General features: G+C 40.4%; 1 protein-coding gene across 2 annotated transcripts in view; it reads right to left on the bottom strand.

The window, feature by feature from the left end:
- Positions 1-633: 633 nt before the first annotated feature.
- PRKD3 (protein kinase D3) overlaps positions 634-19,253 on the bottom strand; it is a 62,274-nt gene continuing 43,654 nt past the window's right edge. For both annotated transcript variants that reach the window (XM_066617880.1, XM_066617888.1), the window contains exons 11-19: positions 18,307-18,583; positions 17,304-17,356; positions 16,134-16,206; positions 14,169-14,275; positions 13,557-13,718; positions 12,335-12,433; positions 11,206-11,473; positions 9,618-9,703; positions 634-6,528 (exon numbers count right to left, since the gene is read on the bottom strand). In XM_066617880.1, the coding sequence (XP_066473977.1) occupies positions 6,355-6,528; positions 9,618-9,703; positions 11,206-11,473; positions 12,335-12,433; positions 13,557-13,718; positions 14,169-14,275; positions 16,134-16,206; positions 17,304-17,356; positions 18,307-18,583 (1,299 nt within the window). In that variant the 3' untranslated portion in view covers positions 634-6,354. The remainder of the gene's footprint in view (positions 6,529-9,617; positions 9,704-11,205; positions 11,474-12,334; positions 12,434-13,556; positions 13,719-14,168; positions 14,276-16,133; positions 16,207-17,303; positions 17,357-18,306; positions 18,584-19,253) is intronic.

Raw genomic sequence — 19,253 nt, 5'->3', positions numbered from 1 at the left:
TTAATAATATTTTAGGCTTTCATAGGAAAGTTGAGTGCCACCTATGCAGTTTTATTTATGGTTTGGATGTGGTGTGAAACAGTCTTAGAGAGCAGAAATATTCCAGTTATTTCTCATCTTTAACCCCAACAGGGTTTGTATTCCTACTCTAGATGTCCACAGCATTGTCAGTCTGAAGCCTGAAAGCATCTCTTGAACTATACCTGCTTGACCTGGTTTGTCACATTTAACTGGCTACAGGTGTGCCCTGGTATCTGCAGATACCAGGGACGCTCCTGCCCTCCAGGGGCTCTTCTGAGCCCCACAGAGTCTGTGCACATCTGCCTGTGGCCTCTGTGGGGCTCAGAATGGCTGTTTTAGCAAAAAAAGTTACTTCCAATTTTTTTTTCCATAAAACCAGAAGTGACGTTTTTATGCCTTTAAAAGTCATTAAGAGGGCTTTCCCTTGCATTGGTAATGCATTTTAAAGGCATAAAAAGTTACAGCTTCCTTCGTCTCCTGGAGGTGCGGGCCGGGTGACCAGATACAATGGGGGACACAGTGCCTATAATTTAACCACTGTATAGAAGAGGGAATTGTGGCAGGTGCAGCTTTGTAAACCCTTCCATGTTGAGCTGCACCTGCCAAAATTCCCTCTGCTATACAATGGTTAAAGATATAAGCACTCTGTCCTCCATTGTTTCTGGTCATTCTGGGCATGGGGGAGGGGGCTCCCACATCCACAGTTGACTGAAACCAGAGATATGCCCCCCCCCATATTCCCATCTTTAAAGATTATAGTTGGGAACAATTTTGATCCTATCCTGTTACTGCAGAAGTTTACAAAAGAACAGTAAGAGAAAACATGAAACAGCTATGAGCACCATCACTTCTAATAGATAACATTTTCTTTGTGGCTTAACTATTAACCCAACCAACTATTCCTTCAAGAATTAACTTTCAATGCAATTTGCAAGCAGTTGAGATCCAGAGACTTCTTATTTCACCTATCCATGGGATTTTGTTTGTCTTGGGCTGTAATCCTAGATACACATTTACCTGGGAGTAAGTCTCATTGAATTCAGTGGCACTTACTTCTGAATAGACATGCCTAAGATTGAGCTGTTAAAGACTTATCCCCATCCTTCTTGTAGCGATTTATTTCTTTTCTACCAAGAATATTGTCTCTAAAATGCATTCTGAGGGCAGGGTCCAGTGGGAGATGGAAAATTATGAATACAATGTTTTACACAGGGAAGAATAATATACTGGAAGTATTTTCTAAATTTAAATCTGAACAGACTTCTGTTTACTGATACCTATGACAGCTTAAATGTCCCAATTACAAGGATAACCAGCTTGAAGATCCTTCCCAGCTCAACACTTAGGAATAAATCATTTGAGGAAAAGTCCTTTCCACAAGGACTAGCCTCTCTTGCTTTTTCAAGCAGCAGTACTATATAACGGATATTTTGACCAGAGCACTTGGGGTCAATTTACACACTCTCTCTCTGGAAAACCTGCTTTCCCCCTCCATGATCCAACTCACATATGACAGTAGTCAGTGTCTAAATGTATTGACCACGTGGGCTACCATACTCATTCAGATTGCACTTACACTGGGAAGTAGAAAATCAAACACTGGCCAATTAATTGTGGGAGCATAAAATGGGAGGTAAAAATCTGTCAGCTCAATAAAGGCAATAAGATAATTGGATACCCTTCCCACTCTGACTACATAATCTAGGAAAAGAAGATAAAATATAGTCTTTGTAGAGATTATCAAAGGAGCATGAGCTCCCAAAAATCTTGTTACTGCATAGGAGATGGAACCAAAACTGAGTATGGTCTTTTAGGTAAGGCCAAAAGACAGCAATGATTGACACTGACTGAATACCCTACTGCAATGAGGAAGAACCACAATGCATTTGTTGTTTGTAAAAAAAGAAAATTATGATGTAATGGGGAGTAGAGACTGCAAAAATAATGTGCAAAATAAGCCAGAGTTACTGAAGTTCTAAGACCCAAACCAGCTTCATCCCAAATACTCTGATGTATTGTATCATAATATGTGAGATAAATTGAGAATTGTAGCTTCTAGAAATCTGTTGTTAAGCTACATTTTCTTACAGTGCATACTCAATAAGGGCATAGAACATTAGAAGTGTGAACTAAGAATCTGCAGTTTCTACTAGTCAAAAAGATCTCTAATGGTGTTGCAGTCCACACTGATACCCTCCTCTCTATCTGAAATAAGTGGTCTGTGAGTCACAGCCTATGTCTGAAATTTAGATCTGAAAGAAATGCTACCACTAAAACTGACAGAATATTACTTTACAAGGGTGACTGGAAAACTTCAAGCAACTAAACCAATACAAATCAAAACATAAAAAAAACAAATGTCTTGCAAATTAAGCAAACGTATGAGGCCTCTCTAAAGTTTGCCCAGTTTTAGACCTTTCAACCAGCTAACATATTTTGAAGAATTGTTGCATGGGAGCATCCTTATCAAATTCATGTCCACTGCACATAAACAAAGGTTAAAAGCTAACTGCAAGACAGGAAGTAGAGAAATGGCCAAAACACTTTGCATTTAGATTGCATGGGAAACAAGTTGGTTTATGGACAGTAAGAATCATGAGCCAAAACAGCTATGTGCATAGATGGGTATAGACTGCGATTATAGCTAGAATTGTCTTTTTGACATTTTTGCTTCGGCTCCAACAGGCTTGCCCATTCTGGAGGAAGAGCAAGTACAATGAATATTTTAGTGAACATTTTCAGCTGTGCATTTGATTCTCACTAGCCCATACCTACAGGCTTTTTCAAGTGCAGATCACATTTCCCTGAAAAGGCAGACTTCAGGACCAGGCAAGTTCATTTCGTGGCAATAACCTAACACAACAACTGAATGGAAGAATACAAAATTAGTCCAGGTTTTGCTTTTTGATTTCCCTGCCAGTTGGTCTTTAACATTCTAAACACTATTGCAAACTGGTCATACAACCTAATACCTTTGGGCACAAACTCATCATTCACACTCATTGAGGTAATTGCCAAAAGGACATTTTTCCCCACAAAGATGTTGCTTGTTCCGTATGAACTGTCTCTGCAATTGAACCCAGCACACATATTACCTTGGCTCTCCCACTTCACCCTATCATTCAGCTAAATTAGGTGAACTCTTTTTTATGTTGTAGTATCAACCTCGGAGTAGTGGGTAAAGTACTACTCTCAGTGCCTACACCATTTAATTTATATGACTTTTTCTTTAATCCATGATGATTCAATAGTAGTTATGAGGCTCTGTTACGTGCCTGTAACTTTGTTCCCTGGAGGAAGTGCTTCTCAGGAAATGTCACTTCTCAGGAAATGACTGGGTAGAAATCCAGACTGCAGAATTCATAGAACTGGCATAACTTAAGAACATTCATGCATTGAGAGGTTTCTTGTCAGAAAGAGATCAGGATTCTAAAGATTGCCCTTCCTTCTTGCATTTAACTGCTATACTGCGCTGTGTTTGTTGTTCACAACTGTAATAAAAGGCACAAATCATGAGCAACTATAGAAGGTGACTTCTGTAACATTATTGGATGCAAGATGAGTAAGGAGAGGGCACAGAATATTGGGGAAAGGCAAGGGGATTTGTCATTTCCTTGTCATTTCAAAAGGAAAGAAGATACTCAAGAGACACCTAAGAAATAGGGAAAAAAGAGAGGAGACACATCTGCAATCAATTGCAAAACTGGAAGTGAGTTCAGATTGCTATTTGGAGACATATGGAGACTTGGGGAGCCCTGCAGAGGGCTCCACAGGCTCCCCACACCCCCCAGAGGCCAGGGCTGGCTTTAGGTAAGTAAAAAAAAAACCTTGACCCTGGCAGCATGCAATTCTGAGGACTGCATCGCTGCCGTTGCCCCTCCCCTGCAACAACTTACCTCGGTTCTCAAACTCCCTGAGAGTTTGAGAACCACTGTACTAGTAAACTAAAGGGCACTGGGAAAATGTTTTGGAGGCGCAGAGAGTGTGTTTAGATGATGGAGAGGCTCAGGTTGGGAGTGAAAGGCAATTTTTTGAGCCTCAGAAAATGAGTTTTTTCCCAATTTGTGGAGATGGGGAGATCTAGTGACATTTACTTTGATGAGGCAAGCAGGGGAAAGTTTCTTCAACAATGAAGAACAATCTTCATACCTTCCTCCAAACTATGACCCAACTTTTAGCTGATGGTGGAATATTGGGGGGGGGGGAATAGCACCAAAGGCAAGCTGAGTTCTACTTGAAAACTGATCAATAAAAGGGTGAGGAGGGATAGAGGCAGCCTCTTACCCCAACCTACCATAACCCATTTTTGCCTGGCCCACAAGTGTACATATTTGGTCCCTGTTGTAACATGCAACATTGAGCAGAAATGGCTTAAGCAGCTGCATCAATTGAAGGTTGGTTTTGTCCTAGAGAATTACCAAGAGAGAAGAGGCGAGAAAGAAGAGAACCCAGTTAAACCCTTTGCCAGCAGGGTGTCAGTTTGCAAAATATTTCTTCCTCTTTAAAGAGAAGCTTTTGCACAACAAAACCAGACAGTGGAAAACAACAGTTCACATGATGATGCGCAAACAGCATAGCCTGCTCCCACCACCACCAGCAGCCAATAGCATGGAAAACTGCTGCTGACACAAGATCTAGATTTCATAAGCTTCAAACTTTTTTAAAAAAGGAAAAAGAAGAAACCGTAAATTTAAAAAACCAAATGGCAACATCACAACATTAAGACAACTTGCCCTTCCTCCAGGAAACCACAGATCCTAGGGGATACTGCACTGTGGCCTCACCACAGTGAAATTCACTGAAAATTAAGACATAAAATTGAATTTGTAGCTGTATTTCTTTCACAAATTGAAAGTTTCTTTAGGCCAACTCAGACATGTATAGAGGAGAATCTTGATTAGGATCTCCTGTAGCTAATCAGCAATCCATGAGCCAGGAATGTGTTGCTCTGGGAAAGGGCAATTAGCTCTTCCCACGCCTTCAATGTAAATTAGCCCCTCCCCCCCACCTGCTATTAGCTCTACGGGAGGTAGAATAGAATAGACAGGAACAGCACCTGCAGCTCTCTTTTTTTCCTCCTGCAAAGCTAACTGTAACTTAAGGGGAGGCAAAGAGAGATAATATGAAATCTTGCATATCATAACTGTTTTCTCTTTTAGGATGAAGTGCTGTAGGCAGGTTAGTCTCCTGGAACTAAAATTAACAGGATGAGACTTTTTTCCTTCCATAAGAGTATTCAGTATTTCTCCTACTTCAACTTCCCACTACAGATTTCACAGTTGAAATATCACTACCTAAGATCTCAGGCATGCACTGTTGGCTACTTTGGCCAAGAACAAAAGATGTGATAAATGCACAAAAGGAACTGCCCACACATCCAGTGCTTCAATTTATTTTGTCTGGCAAAGCAGCCCCCACTGCATATGCTGTCAAAGAGTAGGAACTGTTGCAGCAACGTATACATAGGAGGGGGATCCTCCATAGGTGTGCCCATAGCTATTGCACTGGGAACCCATCTGACTGCATGAAAATCACACCTTTTGATTACAACCTTCAGATCAATGAAGGTACAAAGCCAACGATACACCCCAAAGACACACTACTATCTGCCGCACAGTATTAACCCACCATATGTTGTGGTTTTATTGCTTTCCTAATAAAAACCGAAAGGGCTAAACATAGCTTGTCAGTATTGGGTAGGAATGTAAAGTTCTGCACTACCCTGTATTACCATACACCAAGAGACTGCTCTAATTATGTTGAAGGACCTGACAGACAAGTCTCCATCAACATCAGCAGCTCCCTTCGCTTGTATTGCTTTTCCAACTCATGTCTGCTAAATAAATACTCTACCAGTGTTCTGTATGGGCCTTGAAATCAAGCATTTTTTGGTAGTTATTTGGTCATGGTATATAGTTCATGTTTTTTACAGCTTCTTAATAGATGTATCTAAATACCAGAAAATAGTATTCTATGGCTTAATAGGCAGGGACTAGAAAACCATTAAAAATTGTTTTGTTATTGTGTAAACTACAAAAAACTTGGAAAATTCACACACGGCATCAAGTCTCTGTGCACTTCTGTCAGTAACATCACTGTGATGTACCGATAAGGCAATGTTACACAAATGCTTCATGGCTTTTAAGCAGTGCCAGATCACATTCATAGCTGCAGAAACAAGAGATGGAGATTTTCCACAGATCACATAGTACATCCACAAACTGTTGCAGGATCCTTCACTGCTTGGCAGAATGAATCACCTGAAGAACAAAGAGCAACACTTGCTCCAGCACAATAGCAGTATTGATTTAAGTGCCTCTTCCTAGAGAGTTATTATGGGTCTTCCTCCATATCATCTGGATTGGGAGCCATAATGAAATGTTTGGGATATACAAGGTTGTGTTCATAGGCGTGTTCTTCCCAACGAGCGTCATCACTCTCATGCGTAATGTAACGCTCTCCAATGCGTGTTTCAAACTCTCGAAGATCAAGCCATGTTTGATAATCCTGAAAAGGGGAAAAATGTTCATATCAGCAATGTCAATACAATAACAAAAGAATAAGCTTACTTATTATAAGATTTGCCACAATACATTGTACACTGCCTAATAAGCTTAAATCCTGTAGCTGGGTATGTTTCCATACTCCCCCATCCTACTCACTGTAGAATAAACACAGACCAATGGAAACAGGTGATGTGTGCCAGAGTTAGAGCCATTTATTTATTTGATTTTGTCTGTAAACTGCTTTGTGAACTTTTGTTGTTGAAAAGCAGTATTCATAGTGGAAATGGAAAAGGTGCAAAAGAGAGCGACTAAGATTATTATTAAGGGGCTGGGGCACTCTCCTTATGAGGAAAGGCTATGGCATTTGGGTCTCTTCAGCCTAGAAAAGAGGCACCTCAGGGAGGACATGATTGAGACATACAAAATTATGCACGGGAAGGATAAAGTGGATAGAGAGATGCTCCTTACACTCTCACATTACACCAGAAACGGGACATCCGCTAAAATTGAGTGTTGGGAGAGTTAGAACAGACAGAAGAAAATATTTATTTACTCAGTGTGTGGTTGGTCTGTGGAACTCCTTGCCACAGGATGTGGTGATGGCATCTGGCTTAGACGCCTTTAAAAGGGGATTGGACAAGTTTCTGGAAGAAAAATCCATTACGGGTTATAAGCCATGATGTGCATGTACAACCTCCTGATTATAGAAATGGGCTATGTCAGAATGCCAGATGCAAGGGAGGGCACCAGAATGAGGTCTCTTGTTATCTGGTGTGCTCCCTGGGGCATTTGGTGGGCCGCTGTGAGATACAGGAAGCTGGACTAGGTGGGCCTATGGCCTGATCCAGTGGGGCTGTTCTTATGTTCTTAACCACCACCACCACACATAATTAAATCCAACACTGTGTAGTCAGGGGACCCCTTTTAATTCCATGGGGCTACCATGCAGAGGTATAACATATTTAAACCCTAAATCCTATGCTATTTTCCTTCATGGAAAAAAAAAAAAAACAACTGTCACCCTGAAGTGGCTGTTTCACCACAAAAGTACCATTTGCCTCAATGCCATTTGCAGGGTGAAACAGTCACTTGTGAAGTGACTCTGCAAGAAAATGCCATGAAGGGAAAGGGTTGAACATCCCCTACTATGGTGAAATAGCTACATGGAAGTAAAAATAAGCCGTTGGCTACATTGTGACAAGTTGTTGGACAGCTTGGCCTTTAGCTAAGGAACTTTCTTCCTGAAACATACCCTACAAGCAGATTCCAAACCCAAAACAGAAAGAAGCAAGATAGCAGGAGTAGGCAATAGCCTGACTGAACTGAGAACACCACTCCTAACATGAGCCCATGAGCTCTGTATACTAACATCATGCCCCAATACAAATGAAATTACAGCCTCAGGAAACAAATCACAAGTCGGAATGCAAGAATTGTCTGTGCCTCTCACAGAATAGGCAGAGAACAGATCACTTTTCTACTAGAGTTGCAATACTCTAGCTGTGTCCACTATACTCATCCACCATATTAGTGCTGAGTGGAATTTTTTTTTTTTTCAAACTCTGGTAATTCTTTTGTGGGGGTGGATGGATGAGAAGGGGTGAAAGTGTTAAGGTATTCAGGATGAGCCCAATGCCAACCCAGGAAGCAACACTGTCACTCTCAGTGAACTGTCTACCCTTAGCGACATCACCGTGTAGCCAAACCTGATTCATGATGTAGTACTATGACATCATGCTAACTGTGATTCCTAATTAGCTGGGGTCATGATGCAACTCTTTCCAGGAAGACAGCTGCCTAGTTTTAAAAAAATCTATACCTAAGCAACTACAAAAGAGAAGCAATGGCAATGAAAAGGAGTGAATGAAAAATTTGAACTTTCACATAATTTTTAGAGGGTTAGGAGGGGGGAGAACATTTTGACTGCCACCATCACTACATTTTTACTCCAAAAATGAAAATGGGCAAACACCTGGAGCAACCCTATATCAAATATATTCATTATTCTCCTGAAGCATTCACAAAGTGCACAACTAAACACAAAAAACCTTAAATCTCATAACATCCTTTAGTTTGCAAAGTTTATGTATGTTACTCATCATTTTCAACATTTTGGGGTAAGAAAAATACTACTTTCCTCTATTCATGAAATTGACAGCTTGATTCTCATCCAGAAAAGCTCATCCAGTGGAAAAAGTTGAGGGCAGAATGTGCCGCTACAAGTAAAGACATGGTCCCCAGCTAGTTTTCCATGGAACACTAATGTGGGGGTGGGCGGGCTACAGATGAGAATCAGAATATGCTCGCCATTTCCTACAAGCACCCCAGGAAATTTTAAATTGTATTATCTTCTCTCCTCCCCCCCCCCCCGCACGCCCAAGGTAGGAACTTCAAAACCAAAAGGGACTACAGCTAGGAGGAAAATTGCCTAAAGGGAGGAAAATTGTCTAAATGTAGGGTCAAATCAGCAAGAGAGATTAAACACCTTTCCTTCACAAGTGACCCATCACTACTGAGCCATTTTCTTTATCACAGTTTAAAGTGATGTTAAAAGATTTACCAATATAACATCTAGTTGGATGCCTACTACAAACAGCCACTGCTACTAAGTGATGAGTATTAGAAGTATAGTTCCAAGTGCTAGGGATGAGCTAGAACAAAAGTCATAATCCAACAAAGTTTAGTGCAAACTTTTGAACTCACAAATCGTGGAAAAACTCAGAGAAACAAAAAGGTTAAGAGCAGGCAGGTTTATAACCCACCATACCTCAAGAGTCCAGGCAGGCAACACCATATAAAAAGGTAAAATACAGCATTTCTAATAATCCAATGCATACGTATCCTTGACTCCTAAACTGAACCCAAATTCAAAGTTTTTACATCACTTCTTGAAAAATGAAGGCAAGAAAGAGAGGTGCATTCTATAATGTTACATAATACTACTCAGATCAGATGGAACAAAGAGTGATGCAACTCTGAACATCTTATTTAGGCAAAACTTCCTAAGTACTTCAGTGAGATTAAGTATGATTCATGTAATTGGACCAAGTTAACATACAGCACAGTGAAACTAGGATACATTCACCATACCTGTAACCAAGGGTGACTAAGAGATTTGTCGACACTGTAACGTTTTCTCATTTTGACCTGAAGCAAATTGTTTATTAAATCGATAGCTGGGGGGGAAAAAACAAGCAAAAAAAGAATTAGGATAAACAGTTTATTCCCTATCCTCCCATAATGATCACCTTGAACAAAAAAAAAATCCTTTTTTTTTTTAAAGTCACTCTCCCAAACTCAATATTCAAGACACAGAGGAAAACTCAACTCCTGTAAAACGCCCAGTAATGTGTGATTCATCTTCCTTAGAAAGCCACAGGACCTGTTGGTTTTCATCTTAATCACACTTAATTGAAAACAGTACACATAAGAAGAAGCCATTTCATTCCTTGGATGGTTTCAATACAAATTTGATACCTACAATTAAAACAGTTTTTCTTTATACAATCTTCGGACTGGACTAAAGTCTGAAAGTTTACATTTGCTGCAGAGGTACATATTTGGCCCAAATAATGAATTCCACCTTACTAGTTCATACACTAGCATGGATTTTTAAAAGACTGCAGTAAGCATACTCAAAGCCACTCTTGGAAGGCCAGACTGAAAGGCATTACCAAGTATCTTGCTACTCTGAAGAAGAAGAAAAAACTTGGGAAAGGGCCATGTATTAAGGAGCATTTTAGAATACTTTTATACCAAGTGAAAATGGTTGTGATTGAGCACCATGTTGCCACAAAAGGCTCTCTGTGCTGGCTATGATAACTAGAACTCCGCGTGTTCTTTCCAGTCTTGTTTCTTGACATCCTTTTAAACTGGGGATACCAGGGATGAACTTGTGACCTTATGTCTACAAGTCATATGCTCTATCACTGAGTCATAGCTCCACCTCAGGAGACTTTTATCTTGCCCAAGACAAAATAGGAAGCCAGTAGAAGATCTAGAAATGACATTTCCACCACGTACATAGGCCTGGCCCTGCTCATCTCTCAGGCACTTTACCACACCTATTCATGGTTTCATACATCATTGAATAGTTCTTTCTTTCTTTCTTAGCTATGAGGTTTTGCTGTGTGGGAAATATTATGATCCAAAGTACTGCAATATACAGGTTGAGCCTCATTATTCACATGGGTTCTGTTCCAAGCACTCACATGGATGGCAAAAAATGCACTCTAGCAAATCAATTTAAAAAACAAAGTTTCTTTGTTCTTGTGATTGAAAAACAGCCTTGCTGACTTTTGTGATGTAAGATAAGAGTCATTAAGAAGACAATCCATCAGTGTTGTCCTCCAAGAGCTTAGAAAGGCGCTTCACTCAGCCCCTCCCTTCACCAATGCAAAGTGATCACCTTTCTTTCACGTGCTCAGGGGAAAGGAAGGGGTCGCCTGGAGAGAGAAGGATTGATGGACTGTCAGCCAGCTGCTCTCTCTCTCATTAAGGAGGCTGTTAAAGGACTGTTCAATTTTTTAAACTGATTTTAATGGGGTGCATTTTTTCCTTCTCCAGGGATCAGCACATTCCTTCTCATTTGCAGTGGCCATTCGCGTTGAGTCAAATCCAGGTATAAAACATCCATGTATAACTAAGCTGGACCTGTAGGTCTCCCAATTCCATTTACCTTCACTAGATATTTCCTTCCAGGGATTTGGTGGATACATAAATGCTGCATTTTGGATCTGGTCATTTATGTCTTCGTCTTCATTAAATGGGAATGTACCACTAAGGCTCACATAGATGATGACTCCCACTGACCACATATCCAGAGATCTATTGTAGCCCTTACTCCTAAGCACCTCAGGGGCAAGATAAGCAGGGGTTCCCACCACAGATCGCCTGAAAGATTTCTCTCCAATAATGCGTGCAAAACCAAAATCACAGAGCTTCACCTGCAAAAGAAAAAAGTGTTTTAAAAAATCCACATGCACATACACCCTCAGAAACCTCATTTCAATCCTTAACAAAGAAACAGAAATATCAATAAAATATGCACACTCCAAAAGTGGATTATTTAAAGGTCAGGAGCAGCTCGGTGCCAGGAATTTTACAACAAATGCTAACTAGAAAAATGGCACTAAGCCATTTGCATTACATGTTAATACCAACTGGCTTGGCTGGATCCTTATGGCTAATCACAAGGAATAGTCTTAGCCTGTGGGGCTGGTAACAATTCACTCACAGATCGAATCATACGGAAGGGCAGTGCTGGTTGAATGCTTGTTCTGGCAGTGCAGGGGGCAGAACGAGGCAGGAAGGATGGGGAGGGGGTGAAAGAGAGGCAGAGGGAGGGTGGTTTTGGCCTGTCGGGATGGGATCAGTGACAATGTACACCAAATCCCAGGTCCCCTCACAGACCAACACAGTTGCGCGCCAGTGATAACACTGGTGCAGGTCCAAGTTGATTCACTACAGTGGCTGGATCTTACCCAGAGGAAAAGGGACAAAAGTTTCCTTACCCCAAGGAGACCTCCAGCAGACAAAAATCCCCCACTGGATGCAGCAGAGCCCACATTGGTGCAGCTGCATCACCATGCTGGGATTTAGGTTGGATTTAGGCTCAGGTACCTATAAATACTTAAAATATGGCCATAACTTTATGAGATACGGCCAAAGTACAAACAATTCTTTATTCTCAAAGGAAACATCAACACAATTCTTCTATTCCCAGAAAAATGCAGGGGAAAGAAAAATCCTATTTTCAGTTTATATCTGCAAAGTATACTGCATCAGAAGAATGCTTTATTCTTTACCTGAGGAAATGGCTCAGCTGATGCTAATAGTACATTTTCAGGTTTCAAATCACAGTGCACTATATTCTTGAAATGCAAATTCCTCAAAGCTACAAGTATCTACAATAGAAAGAAACATTTCAAAATAACTCAAATTCCAAAGGTCAGATAGACAAGAACAGTGTTGAATTTTATAACAGTCCAAGTTTTTCCCAAAAAAAACATACACAGTATCTTCCACAGAGCCTTGCCACTCCCCTCTTTTAAACATTTTGGAAGTGAGAAGGGGGACTCACAAACTAAATTCACAAGTGACTTTAAGTCAATAGTGAAAGTGAGTTATACAGTAAACGCTGCAATATCCGGCATCTCTGGGACCAAAAGGTTGCCTGACATCGTAAGTTTCTGCATATTAGAATGTCTATTGCTTTAGCTTGGGCTGGTAACCATGAGGCTAACTGAAGCAGTTGCCTCAGGCAGCAGACTGGGTGGGGATACCCATTTCTGTCTACCTTCTTGCCTCCACTGCCCCTTCTTTTCCTTCCATTCCTTGGATTTGAAAAGGAAGAGGGGGACAGATAAGAGGTGTGGAGTAGAGAAGGGTGCTAAGTGAGAACTGAAGAATGGGAGGAGCAGAAGCTGGCTGGCACCTCATCAGGTAAGGGGGAGGCAGCAGTTGGCATATTGCTTCAGGTATCAGGAGGTCTTGGGCCAGTCCTGGCTGTAGCTGTCTGTTTCACTTGGGATGCTATCTGTCTTCTTTAACCTTGGAAAGGGACATCCCCAAGGCAGCCTCTTTCTGTCTGGGCTTCCTTATTTTGAAGGATGGCAGCAGGAAGACCGCCCATTTCCCAGCAGCTCCATTCTCACCAACAAGAAGAGTGAAATGGATAGCAAGGGAGAAAGGGCCGTTGCTAATAATAATAACAACAACAACTATTTATATACCGCTTTTTAACAAGAAGTTCCCAAAGTGGTTTACAGAAAAAAAAATCAAATAACTAATGGCTCCCTGTCCCAAAAGGGCTCACAATCTAAAAATATGCAAAAGAACACCAGCAGACAGCCACTAGAAAAGACACTGCTGGGGGGAGGTGGGCCAGTTACTCTCCCCCTGCTGAATAAAAGAGGAGCACCCACTTGAAAAAGTGCCTCTTACTAGTTAGCAGGGGAACCATTACACATCAGCATACTGGCTGTGTTAGGACAGGAACATATGTGCAGTTACAAACTGAATAATCACCTGCGTAACCATGAACTTGGTGATTCTTTCTGGAAGTCGACTTTTTTCACTAGAGAGAATCATCTCCAACATATCACCATGAAGTTTTTCCATCACAACAAAAACCCTTTCTGGAGTTTCAAACATACATTCCAGGTTTACAATCCCAGGATGGTGCAAATTCTAGAAAAGCCACAAAATCAACACACAAAATTAACACGAATCACACAATCCCATTGTGTATTCTAAGTCAGACTACAGATAGGTCTTGTTTGATCTGGACACTAGCTACACGTTAGGATTTAGGAAGCACTCAAACAAACCCTAGCAACGTTTACAGACAGAAAATATAAGCAATGGCTCTTTTTATGATCTCCCTGAGTTACTCAGTGAAAACATAACAGATATGAAAGTACTCAGAGGCTGCTCTTAATGATATCAACAGTGATCATGCAAAACAATGGATGTTCCCAACACTCTGATATATCTAGTCTTCTACAGCAAACAACAACAAAGGATAACTACTATGTATAATTTGAGCCTCAAATTACTCTCATTTAGTCACAGTAGTATATAAATCAATTTTGTGGATCACTACAACATAAATACTCAAATAATCTATTTTGTATGTACCTGCAAGATGGCCACTTCATTGCGGAGCTGACTTTCCTGTTTTGTAGGGAATCGCATTTTATCAATGACTTTTATTGCCACATCTCTTCCAGACTTCCTATGTTTTCCTACACAACATACACAAAAAAGCGCTTAATATTCCCAATCAACTTTAATGGATAGTGTAGAAAGACATCCTTTAGCACAGAGAGATGGATATTGGTAATAATATGCAGGAAGTAGAATCTGAAACCATGAAAATATTAGCCCTGTATGGCTATATGCATGGAGACGGGGGGATGGATTTGAGATAATGCCTATCTGTTACCATTGCCACCAAGTTCACATACTACACTTCACATTTGCATAATGGCTTATACACAGAAAGTCTAACGTGTGTAGACCCTATAATCTGGACACCACAAAACCAAGGTGCATAAAACATGTGCACAGGATCAATGCATGTTGAATTTGAAGCATGCAGGCTCCTATACAAACTTGAAGTTCAATGCATGAACACACCACCACTTGGGAATAAAATGATCATATGGGGGGGAGCCAGCTGCAGACTGCACAGGGCTTTTGTGCTGTGTTTGCATCCCATCAAAGTACTTTTCTAGAATTAAAGTCTGCTTAAAAGAAAGACTGCAATGGTGTCTAGTCAGGTTAAAACATTACTGCTGATATCTCACCTTAAAACTTCAAGTGCTGTGCATCAAGGTAGGAAAGGGAGTAGAGAGAGAAAGCCTCTGTCCCTGTCTACCAACAGTCAAAAGAAGCAGAACTTACTAGGAGACACATCTGTCCCACTACATTTCCGATACGGATATAAATCTCAACAAATCACAAAGTCTGGCACAGCTCTAGAATGAATACACGTGCTTCTCAAATATACTCTTGTCCTTGCACCAATTCAATAAGAGAATTTCAAAAGTTATTCCTTGTGATCTTTCCCATTATATTACCAATTTCTATCACAGTTGCAATGCACAAAGAGATCTGATCACAGTCCTAGTCACCATTGTTCAAGGGAATCATTGTTATTCTCATTTGAGAGAATGGAATCTTTCCAGGATTAATGAGAGTTACAAATGGAAACTATACTGCGAATCCAACACACTGCCCTCAGCATCACCCAAGACACCACCACATTTGCCTTCAGGTAAAACACAGAATAAGGCATACAAAGCCTTGATACTCTCATACATAAATATATAAAAGGGAAATTATCTAAGGTACAGGAAACACCTGTTCATAAGAAAAGCTGATCAGTCTGTTTGAGAGGTGTGCAAAATATACATAAAGCTGCAAGGGACACAAAGAATGCTACAGAAATACTACAAGGACACTACACTACTACTGTTTTAGAGGCCTAGCTAGACCTCACCTGGAACTTCTTATTCAGTACTGGTAGTCCTGCATTAAGTCAGTAACTGTTCTGGAAGACAGTTGCATGGAGCAAGCAGAGAGTACCTGCCTTAAAGATTTAAGCAGAAGTAAATGGTACAAAGCTTTAGGCTTTTTCTCATCCAGTGAAACATAATCCAATGGTAATACCGCTCGGTTTCCACAAGGTTAAAAAAAAGAGCCAATTGAGAAAGGAATAAAATTGTTACACATGGCAAAAGGCAAACAGTGGATAATATCTCTTGAAGAAACAGCAAGACATACTGTCCAACCAAGGATCCTGAGGCAAGACTGAGGAACCCATTTTAAGTAGATTCCAAACCCTTGTGGATGATGACACAAGTTTTAAAAGTGGAATTGCAGAAAATGGACTTGGAAAAAACACCTCAAGTTTATTGTATCAAATTTCCCAGTATTACTATCATGTTTTACAATGGATGGTCAACCTATGAGATCTCTTCCAAGTCTTAATTTTCTATGATCAGTTTGTTTTTACTCTTTCACCTGTCAGCAAAAGAACATTGCAGAGAATATAGCTTCACAGGATTGTGCTTGTAGGGACTGCTTATTCAAACTTACCTCCATACACAATACCAAACTGACCCGAACCCAGTACCTCATCAGCAAAGATCTGATATACCGAACTTATATCCTAAGGAAAGAAAGGGGGCAAGTAAATTTTAGGTTACATCACTTGAACATCACATTCAAACAAATGACACAGAGAGAGAGAGTGCACCTCATATACTACTAGCCATCACTTTTGAAGTGCTATATAGTTTGGATCCACAGTATCTAAAGGACTGTCTTCTCTAATAGAAACCTGCCCACCAGTTCAGATCTTCAAAAGAGGCCATGACTCATGCTTTACCATCTTTGGAGGAATGACCAACAGTGATACAAGACAAAGCCTTTTTGGCAGCAGCACTTCACCTGTGAAACTCCCACCGCCTTGGTAATCTGTCTGGCCCTCATACAAACATGACAAGCATACTGCTAGGAAATAAACATAATACAAAGGACGGCAGAATACAAGCCATTTAACAGTTACACCAGCCACTATCAGTACAATAATTGACTGAGTATTCTATCATTAGCTGAGTAAACAAAAATTTTACAAATGTGCAGACTACTTATTTATTCCAAAGGAAGTCTCACTGAATTTCACTGCACTGCACATTCTTAAAGTAACAGTGTATTTTTAGAGACCACATCTTTTTCCTTCAACAAAATGAACCACTGTTGAAAGGAACCTAATTAAAGCAAAGTCATGTTTTATAAGGTTTCAGCTCAACACACATACACATTTGTGCTTGGGGAACTGAGTAGTTCCTTCTCCAGCGAAGTAACTAGAAAGAAGATTCCAGGAGGCAACCCCCACAAAGAATATATAAGAGGAAAAGAAGTTTATCCACAAAGAGACAATAAATATGGATTACAGGTTTAAAATTTGGCAGCTGAGATTTACTACGTTTACACCAATTCTCACATATCAAAAAACACACACACAACTTAATGTATCATTTACAAGGTCTCATCTTGTGTCCTATTTTTCTGTAAAATTAAGGAGACTTTACCATATATAGAAAGTTTTTCAGGAGAAAAACTCATGTTAAATAAGCTAGGTCACCAAATGGGAACAAGGAGTTCTTCGTGTTTCTTATGTTTTTAACTCTGTTTTGATATAAAATAACTATCAAGGGACAACGGATAACAATCCAGTTACAATATTATTCATATATGACTCACCACATTTTCTTGGATCTGGCAATTTGAGACAGAAATGCTAACAGATAGTTCTTCTGCAATGAGAAAACATATATGTTTTAAATACAAAATACTATGACAAGGAAAAACTAGTTAACCTGGCAGTCAACTGGAGACACAAAGTGAGATGCAACATTCTGCAGCCACCCCCCAAGTGTGCAGCCCAGGACAACCACCCTAGTAGACCTACCCAAGGGAAAGGCCTGACTGTTACACATATATGAATTCCTAGGACTTCTCATTATAAAGCACTGCACCCACTTCCTTTGTCAGCACAAGGCACCCAAAGCCAGCACTTGTTCACAAAACTCCTGCCTCAGTTCCTCAATCAAACATATGATGCTGTTTTCTGTGCACTTCTCCAGGTGGCTAACTAAGGAGGAGCACCATGACTATGATGACCAGCACTAAGTCTCAAGCCTAGTTAACAGCTTATTGACTCATACCAAAAAAAAAAAAAACAACTTTCATTTTCCTAAGACCTGGATTTAAGAAAATTGTAACTTACAAATGCAGGTTTATAACTTGCATGTTCAAGCCTCAAGATTTTGATAAGCACAAATAACACAAATAGAGCCTTTGCTATCTAAAGCCCATACAAAGATGGTAGCAGCCCAGTGAAGGTAGGAGCCTCTATTCAATTTAAATTAACTTTAAAGAAGCCATGGGCTGATAGCCTGAAAGCCAACAACCTTTCCTACAGCTAGGTAGGGTCAAAACTGGAGTAACAGTCAGCCCTGTAAGGAGGAGAAGCTGCTAATTGCTGTTTAACAACCCTACCTGTGCTGGCATGAGAGCATTCCCCATATGTTAGGAATGCCTTTCCTTTACCAGGGAACTGTTACACATTAAAAAGCACCACACAATAATAAATCTAGCAGAGAGAACTCCAATACAACATACAGAATAAAATGCTTTGTTGATCTCAAGCCTAAATCATTTTACAGGCCTTTAGGAAAGAAAAGGCGTGTTTCTGTTCTCTTACTGTGATCTTTCCCTTGCCCTGCAGCAGTGCAAATGCTAGCCTGAGGTGTGACTGGCATCAATGCTTGACGAATAGCTTTCTCCCAGCTCTGGGCTACATCCAGTCCAACTCCAGTGGCAGCCAAAACCGGGTTGTGATGGTTGCTGCCATTGTTCTCGCCCACGAAGTACAACATCGTGTCTGTGATGATCTCAAAACAGTGAGGGTTGCTGCCTTGCACCACATTTGAAAAATCCCGAGGCTGAGTCACCTGGAGGATTTCAGACAGTGGAATCTCCTAAAGAAAACATGGAAGTGTCAAAAAACGGATGAGGTGGCAGGGGAAGTAGGTCTGCAACAAGTCCTCAAAATTCACAGTACTAAGAAAATTTAAGTAAGAGCTGCAGCACCCAGCTAGGGAATTTTCAAGTACCATTAAGTGGTATTTGTTTCAGTCTCTCTTTTGGGTTCCATCAGTGTTTCTACAAATATTTCTATATAAATACCTTCTAATGATGTTTTGTCTTGGCTCGGGAAGACCCAACAATTATTCCCCTCCCAGGGAAGGGATCAGAGAATTCTCTTTCACCTCTGGCACTGCACTGACTTTAGCAGCTATTTTTGCCCTCAGCATTCATTATAGGCAGCCTGCTGACCCAACCTGTAATTGGAATCACTGTGCTGTAATCACTGTGTCTCCAAGCAGGTGTGGTTAGTGCATTTTCAGGTTTATAGCATTTAAAGTAGAGGACTTTACTATTCTTATTTAGCACCACCTTGTGAATGAAATCACAAGCCATTCAAGGGGCAAAACTTGCCCATTTACTATTGGATCTTATGGTGCACAAACCAACAAAAAATAAAAAACTGTACAATGGAGACAAGTTCAGCTTAATTAAAATCACACCTATGATAATTCCAGGTTGAACAAAAAAAATTTTTTTAGGCAGAAAGAAAAAAAATAAAAG

This window comes from Tiliqua scincoides, chromosome 1 (genome assembly GCF_035046505.1).
Source record: "Tiliqua scincoides isolate rTilSci1 chromosome 1, rTilSci1.hap2, whole genome shotgun sequence".
Lineage (NCBI taxonomy): Eukaryota > Metazoa > Chordata > Lepidosauria > Squamata > Scincidae > Tiliqua > Tiliqua scincoides.
The sequence above is the reverse complement of the archived record's forward strand: the minus strand, read 5'-3'. Positions and strand labels throughout refer to the sequence as shown.